Consider the following 21,807-nt stretch of genomic DNA (forward strand, 5'->3'; position numbering starts at 1 on the left):
TCTGTCTCCTGTGGTATTGTCCCTCCGACATCAATGATCCTTATCTCTGTTCACCAGAGAAAGAAGCACAATCAACTCGCCTTTATCTTCTCCAGGGCTCATCATTAGCTGATTTTACACAGCTACACCTCCTTTCCTTTTCCTTCTTAACGACTAATTTCTTCTTACAAACCTCCTCATAGAAATCCTAGCTCTGACTTAGCCATCTGCATCATCATGCCCCATCTTGTTTATCCCCCTGCTAGGTTTTAGTTTTTTCCAGACCTTTTTTTAACTAAGCTATCAGCTTGACCTATATTTGGAAAACAAAATGTCACATTAGAAGAACGGTCTTAAATCCAGTCTTTATGATGATGTTTATAAAGTAATTTTAGTTGTGATATTTGATGTTTACCAGTAAAAGATACAAGCAGGGGCGGTCTTACCATTAGGCAAACATAGGCAGTTTCCTAGGGCCCCAAGTTCCTTGGAGGCCCCATAAAACTTATTTTAAATGTATGGTTAACATAGCTATTACTTTTTTGTGTACATTAATTATGGTTTTGATAAAATTCTTTTTGCATTAGAATGCTTATATTAAGTGTGTCTTGGGGTCCCCCTCTTGAGTGTCCAACACATTGGATCGGTCCATTTGCCGCGCATGTACAGAAAAGGTCCAGACCCATGAAGCAAACCAATTGTAAACAGACTGCACACAGAGACAAGACAAGCAGAGAAGAGCAGAGAGGAAAAGAAAAGAAAGATGAAACGAAGCTACCCTAGCAGTGCTGAAAAGCAGAGAAAAAAGGAGGAGCGCAGGAAGCTGCTTTCAAAGTTACCGACAATGACTGATTTCGGCTTCTTCACTGCGGCAGCAGCTAACATCAGCAGCAGCAGCAATCTCAGCGGTGACGTTGGCACCTGTGGAGGAGGGTCTGTCGTGTGTAGATGAACTACTGGTGCGTATTAAACCGTCGTAGGGGACGTCCTCTCTGTATTGATAAGTATTGTTTGACCTTATTGAAAATGGGTCATTTTAAAGTAAGTTTTGAATTTCATTTGTATTTGCTAGTCCAGCATCATCCACTCAGCTAGTAAGCAGTGTACTTCTGGAAGATGCGTATTTTGCAATAAACGATGAAAAATCTATTTAGGTGTCTTTGGTGTTTTTTCATGTTAAACTTCAGGAAAACCTCAAGCTTTTAGTTTTAGGTGTTTTAGTCCTTAATAATCTAAGTTATTCATTAAAAAACATAAGGAAGTTATTACCAACGTCTCCGTATTAGCTACAGTTTTGTATTAACATTGCTTTAATGTGTGTTATTGTGTACAGCTATGGATGTTGAGGGTGGAGTAAATTATAGATTAAATAATTTACTGTTCAGTAGTTTAAGCTATTGTCATATTTGTATGTGCCCTGTGACATTTATCATATATATGTGACTTACAATGACATAGACAAAATTCAAGTTCCATGACATTCTCAAATTTCTACTTTAGCAATTGAGTAAATATACTTATACTGTGTTTTATATGTGACTGTTTTCAGTATGAGACAGAGATAGGCTGCAACAGAGAAAATTACGGAATTTCCAGCCAAGCTTTCATATTGATGTTGTTCCACCAGACTGCGAGAGTCCAGCATCATCCACTCAGCTAGAGAGTAGTGTACTTCTGAAATATGACTCAGCACTCTGGCCAAAGAAGCTGTCTGATCGAGCACGCAGGTCAATACTGCGGAGAGGACCACTCCAGGTGAAGGACAGGATCTTTCCAAAAAATCGAAACAGGCGCAGATTTATTTCCAGCTATTATTTTATTCAAATGAAAAATGGAGAACAGATAAGCAGATCATGGCTTGTCTATAGTGAAAAGAAGGACTGGGTTATTTACTTTTGCCGTCACCTTTTTGGAAACACAGGAAGGAGCAATCAGCTAAGTGAGCTTAGTGCTTGGAAAAAATTGTCATTCCTTTTGACACAGCATGAAAAGTCAGCTGAGTAAAAAACATAGAGAGGAAAACAACAAGAAGAGAGGGACACAACCTAGAACAAATAATGTATGTCCATTCTATTAAAATTTCTCTATCTATATAATGGGTCTGTGTTATGTGTTGTCAATTCAGAGGGCCCCCTGCCTGCCCAAATTTCCTAAATTCGCCTCTGGATATAAGTCTTGTTTTTCCTTAGATATAAAAGGTTTCACCAATCTGACTGTATTATCTGATTGAATTGTTTTTGTAAAGTTCCTTGAGATGACATGTGTTTATTAACTAGTGCTTTATATATAAACCGATTTGAAATGTAATAGAATTGAAGAGACTTAAAAACCCTAATTCATCAATCTGTTTCAAATTTTCTTTCATCCATCCATCCATCCATCCATCCATCCATCCATCCATCCATCCATCCATCCATCCATCCATCCATCCATCTTCTTCCGCTTATCCAAGGTTGGGTTGCGGGGGTAGCTGCTTCAGTAGGGAGGTCCAGACATCCCTCTCCCCAGCCACTTGGGCCAGTTCCTACGTAGGAAAACCAAGGCGTTCCCAAGCAAGCCAAGAAACAGTCCCCCCAGCGTGTCCTAAGACTCCCCCTGAATCTTCTAACCAGATGCACGAACTACCTCAACTGGCTCCTCTCGACGTGGAGGATCAGCGGTTCTACTCCGGATCCTCCTCAGATGACTGAGCTCTTCACCCTCTCTAAGGAAGAGCCCATACACACTGCGGAGAAAACTAATTTCGGCCACTTGTATACGGAAGCCTGTTGATCCCCTACTCCATCTTCACCTCACCCATGAACAAGACCCCAAGATACTTAAACTCCCCGACTAAGGACAGAAGATCCTCCCGAACCCAGAGAAGGCACTCTACCCTTTTCCGGCTCAAGACCATCGTCTCGGACTTGCAGGCACTGACTCTCATCCCTTCTGCTTCACACTCGGCTGCAAACCGCTCGGGTGAGAGCAGTAGATCACGCCCTGATGAAGCCAATAGAACCACATCATCTGCAAACAAAAGGGACGCAATCTTAAGGCCACCTAAACGGATCCCCTAAACATCTTGGCTGCGACTAGAAATTCTGTCGATAAAAGTTATGAAAAGAATAGGTGACAAAGGGTAACCTTGGCGGAGTCCAACCCTCACCAGAAACGAGTTTGACTTACTGCCGGCAATGCGGAACAGGCTCTGACACCGGTCATGCAAAGACCTAACAGCCCTTATTAAAGGGCCCGGTACTCCATACTCCCAGAGTACCCCCCACAGGACCCCCCAAGGGATATGTCAGAATGCCTTCCCAGATCCCCAAAACACATTTAGACTGTTTTTGGCAACCTCCAGGATCCTGCTGAGGGTGTAGAGCTGATCCAGTGTGCACAGCCAGGAAAACCACACTGCTCCTCCTGAATCCGAGATTCGACTATCCAATAGACCCTCTTTTCCAGAATCCCGGAATAGACCTTACCAGGTAGGCTTAAGAGTGTGATTCCTCTGTAGTTGGAACACACCCTCCAGTCTCCTTTTTCAAATAGGGGGATCACCACCCCAGTCTGCCAATCCAGGGGACCTGCCCCAAATGTCCATGCAATGTTGCAGAGTGGCTTTAACCAACACAGCCCCACAACAGTTACTCAGGGCGAATCTCATCCACCCCTGGGGCCTAGCCACAGAGGAGCTTTTTAACCAACTCTGTGACCTCAGCATCAGAGAAGGGACAACCCAACCAAACCCTTCCCCTTGGACCCCTTGGAAGACATGTTGGTGGGATTACGGAGGTCTTTGAAGTACTCCGCCCACCGACACACACAATGTCCTGAGTCAAGGCACACCACCCCCACTATAAATAGTGTTGGTACTGCACACCGGATTGTGGACCAGAATTGCTTTAAAGCCGTATGGAAATCTTTCTTCGTGGCCTCTCCAAACTCTTCCTACGCCAGAGTTTTTGACTTAGAGACCAACGGAGACACCCGCCGCTTTGACTGCTGGTACACATCAGCTGCTTCTGGAGTCCCGCCTAATAAGACTCCTTCTTCAGCATGACAGCTTCTCACTTGACAGTGTCCACCCCTGGTACTTATCAAGAATCACAACTGAGTGGTGAGTTGGCACCATCGAGCCAACTCACCACAAGGTAGTTGTCGGTGGAGAGCTCCAACCCTGTCTTTACCCAAGTGTCCAAGACAGGCGGCCGCAGGTCAGATGAAACAACTACAATCAAACTAATTTTTTGACAGGAAGCGTGGGCTGTCTGCCTTGGTCTTGATCTTGCCTTTGTCTTGATCGTTCTTGACTCAGGTTAGGTCGTTACGTAGGTAGTCTTGACTACAACACTGGCACAAACTATCATTACTCAACACTGCTTGATAAGATAAATTATATACTAGTCTGAGCATTATTCACAAAACCTCTCAACTGTGCTTTTATTTTTCTTTCAGGTGCAACAGCCCTATCCATTCTTGTTCTGTCAAGTTCTAGCTGGAACTAGTCAAACGAGCCAAACTTGTCCAGTTTCTTTGTTATCTCCATCATTACTATCTCCCACTGACAGCAAATGTTGCAATTTCACACTTTGCAGTGTGACCTTTAGGATTAGCTATGGTTTTTAATAGGTTTTTGCTTAAATATATATTTTTTTATTTAAGTTTGATTTGACTTTGAATCAACTTTTACCTTTTCCAAATCAACTGGCAGTAACAGGTGCTTATCGAGATCACGCACTCTGATGTTTTTCTTCCTTGTTGTTTTGTTAGAAATCACCTGAATGCTGCAGACGATCAAAGCACCAAAACTTTTGCTTTCATTGACGTGATCATACTTGTTACTCATTTGGCCAGCCACATGTACCTGTTATTCACCTTCTAACCCTTTTGAAGCAGTAAGAACAGACTGTTTTTGTTGTAAAGATAAGTACACTGTAATATCTATCATTTAGTTCATCTTAGTTCTGCAGCCAATGTCAAGCAATAGTCATGCTACAGACATGTTCTTTTTATTAGAGAAATAAAAATATTATTTTAAAATCTTTTGTTTGACTTTCATTACAAACATTTTGACTATTTGTGTATTTTTTTTTTGCAGGATAAAAAAACTGTAAGACTGTATTCTCACCCTCTGTAAAAACTATAACAAAGACATAAAATGTATTCTGAAGCTACCAAAAAAGTCACATATAAAATCTTAAATTGTGATGTAGAAATCACAAAATATTTGTTGTTTATAAGTTATTGCTAATGCTAAACTGCAAGTATCACAGCAAGGTAGCATTAAAGGGTTGGTTTCTATTACTGAGAAAATCCATCAATTTCAATTAAACAAAAATGAAAAGAGTAAAAGTGGAGAAAAAAGAAAACTGCTGAGACCTGTGGTTTAAATCCAAGGTCAAGTAAAGTGAAGCAAGATAAAACAATGTCTGTAAAACCTGGATCTCCAGAGTTAAAGTCTTCTATTCCGGCAAAGTTTTAAGCATACAGGTAGGTGGTTTAGTGTTTTTTTTTAACCTCTCAAATCCCCCCCGATCATCCGTGACAGTTTTTATAGCATTTATGACAAATAACTCAGAATGCATGAAAATTACAACGGTAACATTTTTACCAAAATGGACATGTTAGACATCGTTGGAAAGCTTAGTTTCTTAACCAATCAACCAAGTTCCTTTTATGGACACAGCGAGCACCAAAGCACTATTAACACAGATATAGCAGCATGTCAAAATGTAAACATTACAAAAAGCTGCCATAACAACATACATTTTAAGGCGCCCAGAAGCCGTTTTATAAATCCAGTCTTAAATTGTTTATATTCCATTGCTCCATAAGTGTCCACAGATTATAAGTAATCCAAAATATTTATAATAAAAATATTTCATGATGAGAAAATCACCACATAACATCTGTTTTTTGACATCAGAAAAGTAAGCTGGTCAGAGCTAATGACTTTTTTCCTCAAATGCTTGTCTGCGATGTTTGGTATGTTTCTTTACATCATCTTCTTACCAACAAGACAAAAGTGTCCGCGTCTTTGTATGACTCTATTTGAGTCAGGGACAGCTGATGAAGTCTCACAAGCGCTCCTTGCTTGTCAGCCAGTGACGGACCAAGTAGAGTGATATCACGCCTCATAGAGTCCTGCTGTTATTGGTTAAGACCAATAACAGCAGCAATCATCTAAGTGGCTTTGTAGCCAATGAAATAAGGTTTCAAACATGGCTGGGCTGCATAAAGCAGAGCTGTGTTACAGGCTTGCATAAGAAATACACTGCTGAGACTGGATCAGTGAGCACAGCTCGAAGCTGTTTACTAACAACGATATTTTTGAAGTTGGGACAGTGATTTTGTGTTGTTACAGTGTCAATGCTGTAAAAACAAACAAAATACAGCTCAGAAAAAGCACTGGAGCTAATTTTAGCTTGAAAAACAGCAGTTTCACCATTCTTTATAGATTTTGATGTTATTTTAGGTTTATATTTTACATTTTGTTATGTAGACTGATTCTGAAAAAAGTGTAAAAATACTTGCTTTATTAATCTTTTGTGGCCATCAAAATGCTTTAGTGCTATTCTATAGGTCAAATAGTTATGTTAACGCATTTGGCACAATTTGGCAAATTTGGAGAGATTTGGAGACACTGGTGACACCAAAAGTTAAAAGCCCCCCAGCTCTGGAACTGTTGAAGCTAGAGGTCTGAAATCTTCAGCATTTGTTGTTGACATGAAGTAGAATACATTTAACAAAATGAGACATGCCTATTCTCAAGCATGTCTTTATTACTGCTATTCAAAAACTACCTATTATTTTCGAGAAGAAAAAAAGTACTCTGACTAATGTTTGAACTGATGCAGCTTAGGTTTTGTATTACTCACTATTTTCATATATATATCCAGAACCTAAAAGATGTTAGGTTTCAAATTATGTATCACACATGAGTTTCTCGGTTATTTGCTTTTCCATTTGGGTATGCAAAATCGGCGAGGATTACTTCAAATTAGCTGATCAAACAATAAAGTAATACATCTGGTCATTTTATTGTAAATTATGGGTTATAGCATATCACAGTGTAATGGTAATAAGTATGATACCTGAACAAATAAATAATTAGGTAAAGAACCATGAACCTGTATTATCCAACTGCTTCTCACTCAAAATTATTTATTATCTCTATGTTTTACTGTTAAGATCAAAGGCAGTTACAAGTGAGCCAAATCAGAAAACAAAGAAACAAAATGAAGAGAAAGACTAAAAGGTGCATATGAGATAAGCTCTTTAGAGGATCACAGTTGGTCTTTTTTATTTGTGTCAAATCATTTTCAGGAGTTAGTATTCATTTTTTTATTACAAGAGAATATAAGATTAGGGAATATCCCCAATATAAGTAACTATTTCCATTAAATAAAATTCTTTATTTAAAATGTGCTAAGCTGCTTACTTGACTTTAGGAGAGTTTAAAACGCAAAAAATTATCTGTGATATACACGGGCCCTCCTTTTGTACAATTAATGTGTAACAGGACAAAACTTGTAAAAGTTGAGAAATGTCCAATGCACTATGCTGTGATAGATCTGTAAGCTTCTTGATGTTGAATCAGGTTATTTGTGTTATTGACTTCTAAATTGACAAAGCAATGTAAACATAAGAGATAAGTTGCTATGGAGGTTAGAAAGGGCCATAGTGTTTACTTTAAATTCTGCTTTTGTCACTTTTCTTTGCAAGCAGGATTTATGTTAGGTTCTTTAGATGTAAACTAAACAAGATTATAATACCGTAGGGTATAATCAAATAGGCCCTGTACCAAGCAATCTGTTAAGAATATTTGTTCATAATTAGATGTATTTATTTAAATCAAATAAATACAAAAGGCCACTCACACTGAGCCTGGTTCTGTTGGAGGTTTCTTTCTGTTAAAATGGGAGTTTTCCTCTCCACTGTCGCTACAAGCATGCTTGTTGTGAGGGATTGCTGAAGAGTCAGTGAGTCGATGCAATTAGCTGATTTTCCTTAGATAGAAAAATTTAAACCAATCGAACACCATGATCTGGTTAAATTGTCTCTGTAAAGTGCCTTGAGATGACGTGTTGTGAATAGGCGATATATACATTGAATGGAATTGAAAGGAAAACATTTCCTCAGTGACCTCTAGTGGTGCCTGATATGTAAATTCTTGGTGTCCCTCTTCTGATGAAAGAAAACCCACAATACTAACAGAAATAACATGAATCTGGCAAAGCTAATAAATCAAGAAGTTGATGAAAATTAGTAAATTAAGTCAGACATTACTTTCCAACTACATAATTACAATAAAATCATGAAAAAGGCATGGACAAAAATGATGGCACCCATAACTTACTATTTTGTTGCACAACTATTTGAGGCAATCACTGCAATCAAACAATTCCTTTAACTGTCAATGTGACCTGTGCTCCATTAAGTATTTTGTTTCATTCCTCATGATTAAACAGCTCCAGTTGTCTGAGGTTTTGAGGGTGCTTTTTCCAGACCGCATGTTTCAGCTCTTTTCAAAAATGCTCAATAGGATTTATGTAGAGCTGGTGTGCCTTAGAAAAAAGTTCAAATTTTTGTCTCATCTGTCCATAGAACATTCTCCCAGAAGCTTCATGGCATGTAAACATGTTGCTGGACCAGTCTGGCTTTTTAATTATTTGTTTTCAAAAATGCTGTCCTCCTTGCTCATCTCCCTTTAAGTTAATTTGGCTCAAACAACAATGTATGATGCAACCTGACACTGATGGTCCTTGAGCTTGAAGTTCACCTTTAATCTCTTAAGAAGTTGTAACAAGCTCCCTTGTTACAATTCATATTGTACATCTTTTTGGTTTGTTATCAATTTGTTTCCTTCAGCCAAGTCCAAGGTGGTTGAAAGAGGAGGCTCCATGGAACTTAAATGTCTGAATAAAATGTGCAGCTTTAGTCAGAGGAACATCAAGGTCTTATAGCTTTCACCTTTATGCTTCTTCTCAATAATTTTCTTTGTACTCTCCTGAGGCCTAGTTCCTTCACTTCCTCTGATACATGTTGAGTGTGGTACACACCAAATTGCACAGTGCCTACCTGTAGCCCTATATAAAGGCCCACTGATTGATTACAATATTGTAGACACCTGTGATGCTATGTAGTTGATACTTAGGCATCAATGAGTTGGGATATTTCCAAGTCGACTATTTGGCAGTGAAAGTCGAGTCAATGTATCTTTCTATGACTGCACCACCTTAAGTCAAGGGGGATGACAATTACTTACGGTACACCGTTTCTTGCTGCAGCGACAGTCTTGATTACCTAAGGTGGGACTAACCCAGCTTTTATTGCCAACTGTAGCGTCTGCTTCATGAGTATGTTTTTGAAAACCATGTTATTGAAGCAGGGTTAAAAAAGCAATCTTTTATTTGTTAATTTTCACAGATTTTTTTATTTTTGATTACTTTTGTCAGATTAAAGTGATTTCTGTGCCCATTGTGGGTTTTTCTTTTATAATACGATGGGTACTAAGAATTTTGTTCACTTGTGTAGCTTTTTCTTTAAACATTAGAAAATGTCCCTTCTTCCTCCACTTTTCTCCTAGATAACAGCAAACAGTTCCAGGACAAGGCTAAGCAATCTGTGTGTACTTTTTGTCTGGCTTTTAAACTCAGGAAGGGAGCCCAGTATAACACACACACACACACACACACACACATATGAGATGAGAACCTCTGGCGTGGCCTTTCCCACCGCTTCCCTCTCTGTATCAACACACTCACACAAACAAGCCTCCCTGCACTGCTCCACAATCAAAGGGCCTTTGTCTCCATTGTATAGCCGCTCCAAAAACACACATACTTATCTCCACACATGTGCATGGACGCTCATCACATCAGGCAAAACAAAAATGACCAAAACAAGGCACACATCCTCTTAATTAAAAGGTCAAGTGCAACTGTATTAGGTGGACTTTTGATGAATCTTTTATAACAATGTTAGGGATCAGCCTTATATTAATAATGCATTAAAAAGTATCCATCCAACACTAATTCTTCTACAAAGGAGATCATTGCTGTGGCAATGTGATTCATGGTTTATGTTTTGACAAATGTCAATCTAAAAACTGTTGTGTGCATTATAGATGCTGTGTAGAGCCACTATTCACTCCAATTTAATCTGCAAGTCTTTTGCGGCCTTTATCTACCAACCACCCTGTACTGGTATACGTTTTATTTTTAAAAACATAGCACTCCGCAAAAAAGCCAGAAGCTCAATCTTAGCCTTTGCTCACACGATCCTTCTCTTTCAAACCTTTGCTATTCTCAACACAATTTGTCCTTCTTCACGTCAATCCACTATAAAGGCTACTTGGGCAGAGTGTGCCACAAATAGCTGACATGCCAACAGATCCTCCCAGGTGTCTGGTACTCCTAAAGAGTTACCATGGACCACTTAGCTGTCTGAAAAAGGGACAAACCATTTTCATACCTCTCCATGTTTTTTCCTGACCTCCCCGTTATATTTCTCGAGCTTCTTGGCGCCATTTGTTTACTAATGCCCCCCCCCAGTCCTTGGGAGAACTGCTCCAATTACTCTGAGATAATATCGAACACAATATATACGAGTTAGCTAAGTGTTTGGATGAAGGCAGCTTCAAGTAATGGAAGGTATGTAAGGGACCAGAGTAAAAGGCAGACGTTAAAACTGATTAGAAGAAATTATAAACTCAATCCTCTAAGGTGTTGTATTGAACAAACAAGGACGCCATTACAGTCATCAGAAAAAAAAAAAAAAAAATATATATATATATATATATATATATATATATATATATATATATATATATAAATAATCTCCAGAAAAAAAGCCAACTAAAACATCCAAATTGAGTCAAATGTGTCAGAAAGTTTATTAAATTCCATATACAAACCATAAAAATATACCAAAAAATATTTGTAAACTATTTGGCCTTAAAGAATGTGCTCAATAAGCACTTATAAGGGTCTTATAGAACTTATAAGGGTATATATATATATATATAAGTTTAGGTCCAAATATTTAGAAAAGAGTCCTGGACAAATATCATTGCCACAATAGAGATAGAATCTATATACATGGTTACATAAAAAGAAAGGCACAAATATAAAGTCTGAAGAGATACAAACTCATCTCGACAAGCTGTGCAGGAAAATATGCAGCAATATATTCCATAATGGTCCCGAAATAAGTACCAGGGTACAAACACAAAAATATACATAAATATGTATATATTAAAAATAAAAGTCAAGAAGGCAGAACTACTTTAAATCTTTGGCTATAATTAAATGATGCTGAAATCAGATATTTAGATTGTTTCACAACAAGACAAAAGGTCGGCGAGTGCCGGTAATACTTATCAGCATACACAACCATGTGAGACTTGCTTAAAGGCAAAAAGCAAAGAAAAGCATCACTGAATGAAAATAACAGTTGAACCCCATGTAAAACATACAAATTATTTGTTATTACTACTTCATAATTGGTGTCACTCCATGTATAAGATTCCCTCTCCTCCAGCAGGAATGAGAAAATATGTAAAACCTCTTCTTTCACAAACTGACATGTTTGAACTGTCTTTCTCCCTATTTTCCCCACCTCATATATGCAAAGGCTTATAGGAGGGTGAACTTTGACCAGTGGATTCAAATTTCCAGAACAGATAAAATCTGATCAGGCTGGTGAAGATTCCTGGCATGTTTGGAACCTGGAATGAACAGAAAGAACACGAAGCAACACAACATGTTATTTTTAGCCATAAAATAGGATGAACACTGTGGATATAATACCGTAATGTAGTAGTCGTTCAGCTGCAGGCCATAGAGAACCCAGGCAGTTGAAGTAAAGAAGGTGGCAACAGTTAGAGGGAAGGATAAGACCTGCACGTTACCACTGCGGATTATTGCTACCTAGAAACAAGAACAGGAGGAAACATTTGATTAAACCAATTTAAATACTGTGGGGGTAAAAGTGTCTGAAAGGGACATTCAAGTAGGTTATTTGTTCTTTTCCACGACTACCAAGTTTAGATCTTTATTCTAAAAGCACCTTGCTTTAGACCTATGACGTTGTGATCCATAGACTGCTAATGGGGTAAAGAGGCAATGTAATCATTCAGTCTGTTTGTTTAGAAATTAGGTTCCTAAAATTATAGATGAGAGGAAAAAAAAACTCTGAAACTGGATTACCAAGTGTGGGAATTAAACCAATTTCAATCAAGGCCTTGTGTATAACTACTATTATTATAAAGTTAACTTTTTTTCTCAGTTAGAATTATAGTTCAGCAATTCTTCTATTATTTGTTTAAGATTTACTGTGGGCTGAGAGTGGGAGTGAAGCCATGCAGCAAAGGTCCCAAGGTCAAGAACAGAAGAACTGCCCACTGGCTGCATCAAGGACTAATAGCTTCCATATATGGCCCACTCTACCTCTAAGCCAAACTCGCTTCCATTTATCAGGACTTCTGTTTGCATCACATTTTGCTTTTCTATCTTCTGATTTTGTCTCTACATTAGCAAAATGCAGTGAAATACATTCTCACCAACTTCCACTGTCACATAATGATAAGCCATTTAGGAGGTTTTCCTAATGAGAACAATGTCTTGCTACTCTACCCATCTCTAGTAGCTTTACTGATTCATGAACAAATGTTTTCACCAAAACTTTGAGACTTCTTTTTTGTATGCATCCGTTTTGTTTTTAATGTGGATTTTTGTCTACTGAGACATTTGGAAATTAATTTTCAAATACATTTTATGGTCTTACTTTCAAAAACATTGTAGAAGGGACATTTTTAATTCAACTCAAATACAGTTATAGTGAGGTGGTGCTACTCTAAATTGGGTACAATTTTGGCTTCTCTACTGACCTGTTAAGGGCCATCAGTGGTTGCTGGTTAATCTTTCCCTTCTCTATCCCCTGCCTTTATTGTTTTCTAATTTGTAGGGAAGGCTGGTTTGTTCCCTATAAACTGAAGAGGACATTTATTTTTTTCTCATTATTTCTCATTATCTTAGCATAGAATACAAAGTCAAAGTGTCCCGAATCATACTGAATTTATGGACCAATGTTTGCATCCTAAACATTAAAGCTTTCGTTAATACTTTGACGTCTTTCTACGTGTCCTTTCAAAGCCTTTTAAATGGGACAATGAAACTAAAAACTTGCTCCATCATCTCCATAATGAACTTTTATCCTGATAGATTTGTGTAATATCATTCAGTGTTCTGATTTTAAAAGTCATACAGACGATTCCTGTCTGTCTGATGTTTGTTTGGATGAGAGAAGTTTAGGTGTGAAAAAAATGGAGTGGGTCGCTACTATTAGAGCGTCAGGAACAAACAGAACGTAACTAACTGGAAGAGGCACAAAAACAGAGGAGACTCAGCATAACAGGAAGGCAGATGAAGGAATGAAAGGCAGGAAACTGACTGGGGGTCATTCCACAGCTCAGAGGCAGATGGATGGAAGGAGACAAACAGGATGGAGGACAAGCAAATGACATGACATGAAGGGAAAAGAGGAAAGACGGAGCAGGAGATTTATTCCTTCAATTGTGCTGATGCACACATGAGCTGATTTGAATGATAGGATACAAGCTGAGCTGATGCCACTTGGTGTTAATTATCAGGGTGAAGAATTGCTTTTGACAAAACTTTTTAAATATGATAAATTTCTCAAGTTTATTTTCTTTACTAAAAACTTAATATTTTCAGGCTTCATAATCTGAAATCCTTAAATATAGATATAGATTAAGAATTAAATCCTTAGTGGAATAAACTTTATTCTATTATTTAATGATTTTACAGTGTAGCAGTGTTGCAGTGGATATAAAAACCACCGCTCATACCTAGTGGTTTCCACCTTTACAGATGTCTCGTGTTTTTTGCTTTTCTGTTATAATCAAAGGCGTTACATCTTAAAACAGATTTATACAGATCGAACTAAGCTGAGAAAACACACCATGGAATGTCCATTCTTGTCTTTGACTAATTTTTTAGACCATAAATTTGAACCCTTAGACTAACAACACCTGGAAAGGTTGGCCACTGTTCCATATTTCCCCATCTCTTCAATATGGCTTATACTGTAGTTCACTAGAGCCCAAAACGCCTTGGAAATACCTTTATGATTAATTCCAGAACAAATTAAGGAACTGGTCTTTATCGAAATAAGTCTCCATGCTTTTCTGCAAAACTTGATAAGGAGAAGGATGTTTAAAAGTCAGCTGCAAGACTCGCCACGCAAGGTAGCCACCCTTTCAAGAATGATGCAGTTATAACATAATGTTTATGTGACGACTCACCAAGAACTTGAAATAATTTCCCAACTGAGGGGTTGGGGTATAAAAAGTGAAATGTAGAATTTTATTTAAAGCATTCTTTTCCTGGCAACAGGAACATTTGGCTGAGTTTGTGTATCGTTTAGAAAGGAATGGTATGAGACCTTCATGCTAAGGATTTCCATATATGCTCGGTATGCAAACCATGCATAGCATATTAGCATATGATAAAAAAGAGCAACTGTGAAGAATGAAGCACTGCAGCTTTGTGAAGGTGCAGCCGACATAAAGATCACATGCAGTACAAAAGAACAACATGCATTAAGAATAGAGTTTACTGAAAAACACTGCTAAACATTTTAAAACTGGACTTCTGAGGGACGAGCTGGAGACGTTTGGAGTGGATACCCCATTACTTTACTGGCTAACTACAGTATGTAAAATCATGGGGCTGCATGTCGGACACCCTGGTCTGTAGTATAGGAGCTCCGCTCCACAGAGAACGGTGCCTCATTACAGATAAGGACTCTGAGCACAAACAAGGCAAACAGAACCTTCCGGACTGGTACCAGCAAAGCCACTGTTAAAGATCCAGGGAAAGTATATTGATATTATGGACTTTTATACATATCTGTCTGTAATCCTAAAAAAACAAGCTGGATTATAGTGACACCATTATCAGTCTTTACTGGACTGAGACTGAGGTATTGGGGGTGATGGGTGGACACCAGAAGACCTTATCTAACTATGTGATGGCATCAGACATCTTTTATTTTGTAGTACAGTGCAGGTGATGGAAGAAAAAAATTATTGTTGGACAATGTGGCCAATGGTTGCAGAGCTGCTCCGTTAAGGGCTGGTTATACTCCCTGAAGCAGTGTGTCGCAGTGAGATTTTCGCAGATATTTTTGATTTATGCCCAATATTGAAGCGTGGTCCACGCCACAACACAAGAGGGTCAATCACGAACTAGCTGTGGGTCTAGATAGGCCCGAGGCGGTGAGGAAGTGGGGGCAAGTTTGTGTGATAACAGAGGGACATGAGGGCAAAAAATAGCAGGGATCCAGGAGTCCCAGCGTTCTCGCGCACCTCGCTCTTCTAGCTGGTCGAACTTCATGAGTCATTTTCCACAATGGCGGTCATACAAACAAACCAGCCGGTAAGGTACCAAACAGGAAATACGCATAGTGTAGAGCAGATGTAGATTTGACCAATCAGAGGCCTTGTGTCTGCGGTCACCTACAATTTGGGAGTGTCTGCGGAATGGGTGGGGCCACATAGGCGTTCACTGGGACTCAAACGGTAAAGCTGCCTGTCTGCTTCAGGATCCCCAATCAGCATTCTAAATGATCTAGGTTTTTTTTCTTACCAATCCCTCTTTTGCCTCCACCATGACCAGAGAGAGCACCTGACTTTAAGGCCATTAATACCTGACAAAGTTCACTATTCTGGGTCTTCCTATGAAGAAGCGGCAAAAAAAACCCAACAACCACGGCAGGTGATGATGCAGAGAGTAGCATTTTTTTTAACCATCTTGAAAATATTGAGGTTTTAAGGTTTCGAAAAATCGCAAGATGCACCCCAGCCCTACATCCATGTTTACTTCCATAAACACGAAGTACCCTGACATATGATGTCATTGCACTGCGCATGCAGGACACATAAGCTGTATGAATAAAGTTTACACAGATCACATACAAGTCGCATATATTTGGAAATATGGACGGCAATGCAAAAAAAACAAATTAAAATCGGATTTCACAAAAACAAAATCGGAATTGAGCATTTAGGCCTGCAGTGGGAACTTAGCCTAAAGCATACCACATATGGATGCAAAAGCTGCATCCGCTTCTCCTGTTTGGGTTTAATAAATAGCTTTGTGGGTGCAAAGTATTTATATTTGCATATTCTCTGCTCAGAAATGTGCAACGTTTTGTCATTAGAATACTATCTAAAAATAACAAAAAAGCTAAACAGGCATATGACATAAACAGGCAACACAGGATATGGTTGCATTTATAATATTCTTTCATCAAATTTCAATGGATTTAAGGTAAGAAAAAAAGAAATATAAATGGATGTTTAATGTGAGTGCTGTACCAGGTCTGTGAGTGGAGACATGTACATGCTGACGGTGACCACACTGCAGGTGAGACCAAGCTGATTAAGTCGAGCCTCCCCCTTTGTTAAAAAGGTGGTGAAGTATAACCATCCACAGATCAACACTGCTACTGCAGCCAGAGTCTGGAGCATCACTTGCCGCTGGAAAAAACAAAGTGATAACAACAAAGCACATGTTAATCACAACTGCAAATAAGGTCCTATACATACAGTGTTAAGTACAGCTCAAAACATATCAATAAAAGATTTTTATTAAAGTAACTTGGTATGAAAAAAGAAATATTATATGCATGTATAGTTTATACTTTCATTACCAATAAGGGCTCCTTTTGCATGATTTATTACATCAGCATGGAGGCAGACAGCCTGTTGCTGAGGCATCATGGAAGCCTCAATTCATTTAATAACTGCCTTCAACTCATCTACATGGTTGAGTCTGGTTGCTTTTGTTTTTCAGTTGATAATGCCTCATAATTTCTCTGTGAGATCTGGGTCAAAGGAATTTGCCAGTAGAAATTGCATTTCCATGTTCATTAAAGCAGGTAGTCCACAATCACCATCCTCAAACAGCTTGTTAGGGAGGCATGAAGTGTGCTAAACCTGATACTTTTAAATGGCTGCACTGGCTACGGACATAACAGACTTTGTGACCTGTTCTCCAGGCTATGGGCCCTTAATTTCTAAATGAAAACCAAAACTTTATTTCTTTGCCTGCTAAGATTAACTTATACTGTCCCCTGCTTGGTAGTATTCCTCCATATAATGCAACCACTGTAGCCTATGTGTTGGATATGTCTGTGGTGGCTCGGGACTAATCTCTCTTATAAACCTGTTTCCTTTTCAGCTACACCTTTTTTTCTTTATACACTACTTTCCAACAATACTACTGCCTGTTGGCAACAGCTGGATTTTTTTCAGCAATGACTTTCCTGGCTTAACCTAGAAGTGGAGGGTGTCAAGTCAGGAGTCTCTCCTATGATTATACAGGCCAAAGCATGTCTCTATTTTATAACTAAATAAAATGTTTGTTTTCTAATATTGCCATCTGAATTTTCACTGCAAGGTATAGACCTCACAATAAACAAACACAAGAAATATCATGTGTATATGTGACATAAATCTATATGACTTTGTATAGTTATTATTTAATTAAATAAATTAACCTTTCGATTAAATCTTACTTATTTGGATGCACCTGTATCTAATTTATAGTCAACTTTAAGTTTTTTCAAAGTAAATCCAGTTTGGTGATTTGTCTATAGACTAAATACTGTGGAAGTTTATTTTCTTCTGGCAGCTTTTTTTAAGAAGAAGGGGACCACTGTTACATTTCTCAGTATTTCACTGGGCAATTAAATAAAAAAAGTCTATTTTGATCTCTGGTCTACTTATACAATTTCTCAGCATATTGTGTTTTACCTTGTGTTTAGTGTAGATGAAGTACATTACAATATAGAGGATTTGGAGAAGTGCTCCAATGATGTTCACTACGACAATGGTGTTATCCCTCTTCAGGGTACCATAAAACAGCCAGCCCAGGTTACTGTGGAAACAGGAGCAGGGTTAGACTTGATGAACTAAGCTGATTAGTGCAGAGGATGGAAAAAAGAAAAGAAAAACAAATTTACTTTAGACAAGTGGTAAGGAAGGGCAAAAACTGGATGTTGTCTGCACTTTTGGATTCTCGCATCTTCTTTAGGTCGGTCCTAGAAGCAGAAACAAACACTTGAATGCAACAGTTTAAATCAGAACAGCAGGTGTAACAAGAAATAATCAAACTAATGTGGTTCCCTTAAAAAAAGGGAAAACAAGCAAAAAAGTTGGCAACGTCCATCACAAAATCAATAATCTGGGAGACATTGCTGAAGCAAACTTACAGTCCTGTGGAGAACATCCCGACTGTGAACACGATGCAGGCCCATGACAGAAGCTGAGTCAAATCCATAAAGCGGAAAGCAAATATCTACAGCACCTGTCACGCTGTTTTAATATGATCAACAAAAAATATCAAAATACAGGACAAAAAAAAAGAAGAAGAAACGTCTGCAGACAACTACCAGGATGCTGAACTGTATTTCCGTATTTGTAATCACTATGCTTGGCATTTCTAGCATCTGATTGGCTGTGCCACCAGAGGGGAGAACCGGAGCTGACCAATGAGGTCTTGAAACGATTCGATACGTCACGCAGCTTTAAAGCAGTCTTTCGACAGCAGAAGATGGCCGTGAAATGATATCAAATACTACAAATAACTGTAACAAAAAAAAAAAAAAAAAGCATTAAATCTAAATAACGAATATTAAACAAGAATTATTTCACTTAGAAAGAAAGCACTGATCTATCCTAAATACCATGTTTACTATTGGCCTGGGGTCTCATTTATAAAGCTTGCATATGCACACACAAAAAAATAAAAATAAAGTAAAATTAAATAACAAAAAACAAACTCTGACCCATCCAGATGGGGTACACATGTTCTAGAGGAAGGGCAAATTAGTGACACAGATAGTGAGGTTAGGAATTAATGCCAGATTGCATCATAAGTCTTTTTAGACTTTTCTGTTTCATGACATATGAAACTATAATCGTAGATTGACTTTATGAAATCCAAAACTGAGTCATAGCTAAACATCATAACCAGCCACATAAATAACAGGTGTTCTTAAGCCATTCTAAATCAAAGTCTGCACAATCTCTAAGCATTTTCTTACTATCACATACCCCTCTCCCCTATGAATAAAATAGTTATGGGTATCACAGATTAATCCATAAGTTGTAATTAAGGTGTGTAACAGTAGCACTGACTTCTGTAAACATTTAAATATTGTTATGACATTTTTGCACCATAGATGCATTGTCACTGATGGGGAGAATTGGGAGGGGACACACTCTGAGGCATCACAGAGGTTTCCTGGCCTATATTGATGACTGGCTTATGACTAGTCTCCCTAGATCACATTGCTCTTGGCTCTCTGTGCTGTACAGGGTCCAGTGTTGGAGAGATAACCTTATAGACCCACGACATCCCTGTTCATCAAAAGATGATAAACTAAAGAAATCCAGTGCACACAACTCCTATGTAAATGGCTGCATGCTTCAAAAGAAACAGAATTAAATAACAAAAAATGAGCACTTTGTATAGGGTATAAGAAAATTTGTTTATCTAATATGGGAGAACAAACATAACATGTTTTGGCTACATGCCACTGGCAGTGTTTCCATTCAAATGAAAGTATTAAGCAAAAAATTTAAAAGTTTGACAAAAAGGAAATCCGTATTTGTGGTATTTCCATTTGGTTTGTAGTAAATTAACCAAGCACCGCAAAGTATACTGCTGTGATAAGTTGTTCTCCAAATTACGCTGCATGGTATCATGGAAGATGTCCTTACATTAGCATGTGGTGTTCTAGTAATGGCGATGCTGCTTCCAGCCAGGTTTACCTGTGTAATAGGAACATAAGGTGGTGATCAGTCATGTAAGGTAAAAGATTTCTATGTGATGATTTGAAAAAAGGGTTTCCATCTCCTGTTTTGTGCATTAATACTTTCTTGCAAAGGCCAAAGACTCCTCAAGCGGGCAATTTTTTATTTTTTTTTGTAAATGTAAGGGAGTTTATTCAAATACTTAAAATTGTGTATCAGAGAAAGCTGATGAAAATGTACCTAATATTCACTTAATAAACATCTGAGATACTTTGACTATCTATAGAAAGATCAGTAAACATCTGAATATAAAGAGCTCATAAAGCTGAACTGCAACAATTTTCTTTCCCAATTTAAATCTTTTAGATAGCAACCTTTTCCCTTTTTTTTTTTTTTTTAAGAATTACCACTTTGGTGTTAGTCCCCAGATATAAAACAATTATTTACTTGATAATTCTGCGAAATTATTTCTTTAACTGAGACAATACAGCGACTACTAAACGCACTTCTACCTGCCATCTCAGAAGACACTGTTATTATTACCAGTCCATATGTCACACTGTGAACATGTTGCCATTCTTAATATTTCATTTTATTTGTCACACGACTGCTGTGGTTACCAAAACAATCTTTTCCACTTTTCACCTCACTCACCAACTCATCAATCTCTGTCTTGGTTAAACTGATTTTTTTAAACTCTCTTCTCCATGGCTGCCATAGTCAAACATGGCATAGCATTCTTCAGCTGGCTCATTTAAACACACATTAACATTCTTGAGGGGCTTCACATTGACTATGGTTAAATGTGGACATGAGGGCCGAACAATTGTAGGAACCTTTTATGCAAACTTTTTGAGATGCAGCTGTGAATAATAAGGGGACTTTTGGGCTTAGCTAAGAGAGCCCGTTATAATGAAATTATTAAGAATATTGTCATACTTGTGGCGTACATGGAGCCTACTCAGTGTTTTATGAATGAGACCCCAGATCTTAAACCTCAGATGTGGGATGTTTGGAAACTGACCAAACAAGAAACAAACATGTTGCATTGGAAAATAAAGACTGGGGCAAACCTTCTTCAGTGAATGATCCACAGCTGTTAGAAAACATCTCACTGCAGCTCTTATAGGGTGTTCTCCATTTATTTCCAGCCAGAAAAGTTTTTCTTTTGTTTACATAATTTGTTTCATAAATGAAAGAGAAATTAATAAAATACTCTGCCCCTCCTTATCTTAAATACATTATCATACCTAAATTTCTCAGAGGAGCACTTTACTTTGAGACAACTGGCTTAATTGTGGTCCCCTATTATTACAAACATAGACCAGGGGTAGATCCTTCGGCCATATGGCCTATTTTATGAGGAATCAGCTGCCAGCCTGCGTTCAGAAAGTTGAAACCCTCTCAGCCTTCAAGGTTAAAAAAAAATAGCTTTCTTTTTGAAAGAGTGTTTGAATAGTTTATCTGTTGTTTTTAGCATCTCATCAGTTGTTTTATGTCCAATGTGTTTTTCTTTTCTTTAAATTTGTTATGGTTTTAAAGTCTTTTAATATAAATATGAAGATTGGGTTTTATTATCAAAATGGGTCGTTTTTCTCCCTCAAAGCTAGAAGTAAATTGGTAGCATGAACATTCCTGCCACTTCTGGATTATGGAGATGTTTTATATATGAATGCTTCAACCAAATGTCTGAAATTGAATTGAATACTGTTTATCATTGTGCTTAAGGTTTATAACTGGTAGTAGACGTTTGATACATCATTGTGATTTGTATGCAAAAGCTGATTGGCTTCCTTTAAGTGTTCGGAGAAACAATCATTTGATGATCCTAATATATAAATTTCTTCTTGGACTAACACCCACATACTTACCATAAGCTCTCTTTTGCATAGATCTAGTAGTTTACATTTTTTACGCTCAAATGTCTTATTCTTCTACATGTTCCTCGTGTTCGAACTGATAAAAGAAAGAAAGCATTCAGTGTGTTGGCTCCT

The 21,807-nt window shown here is 38.0% G+C and overlaps 1 protein-coding gene across 1 annotated transcript; it reads right to left on the reverse strand.

Annotated features, from left to right (window-relative positions):
* Positions 1 to 10,837: 10,837 nt before the first annotated feature.
* On the reverse strand, positions 10,838 to 18,483 carry slc50a1 (solute carrier family 50 member 1). Its single transcript, XM_038290163.1, has 6 exons — positions 18,268 to 18,483; positions 18,019 to 18,096; positions 17,810 to 17,933; positions 16,370 to 16,531; positions 11,778 to 11,897; positions 10,838 to 11,695 (listed from the first exon to the last, which is right to left on the reverse strand). The coding sequence occupies exons 1-6, from the start codon at positions 18,333 to 18,335 to the stop codon at positions 11,588 to 11,590; spliced, it is 660 nt and encodes a 219-aa protein (XP_038146091.1). The 5' UTR covers positions 18,336 to 18,483; the 3' UTR covers positions 10,838 to 11,587.
* Positions 18,484 to 21,807: the final 3,324 nt, after the last annotated feature.

The sequence above is a fragment of the Cyprinodon tularosa genome, unplaced genomic scaffold (assembly GCF_016077235.1).
Source record: "Cyprinodon tularosa strain WSP-4 unplaced genomic scaffold, ASM1607723v1 ctg277, whole genome shotgun sequence".
NCBI lineage: Eukaryota > Metazoa > Chordata > Actinopteri > Cyprinodontiformes > Cyprinodontidae > Cyprinodon > Cyprinodon tularosa.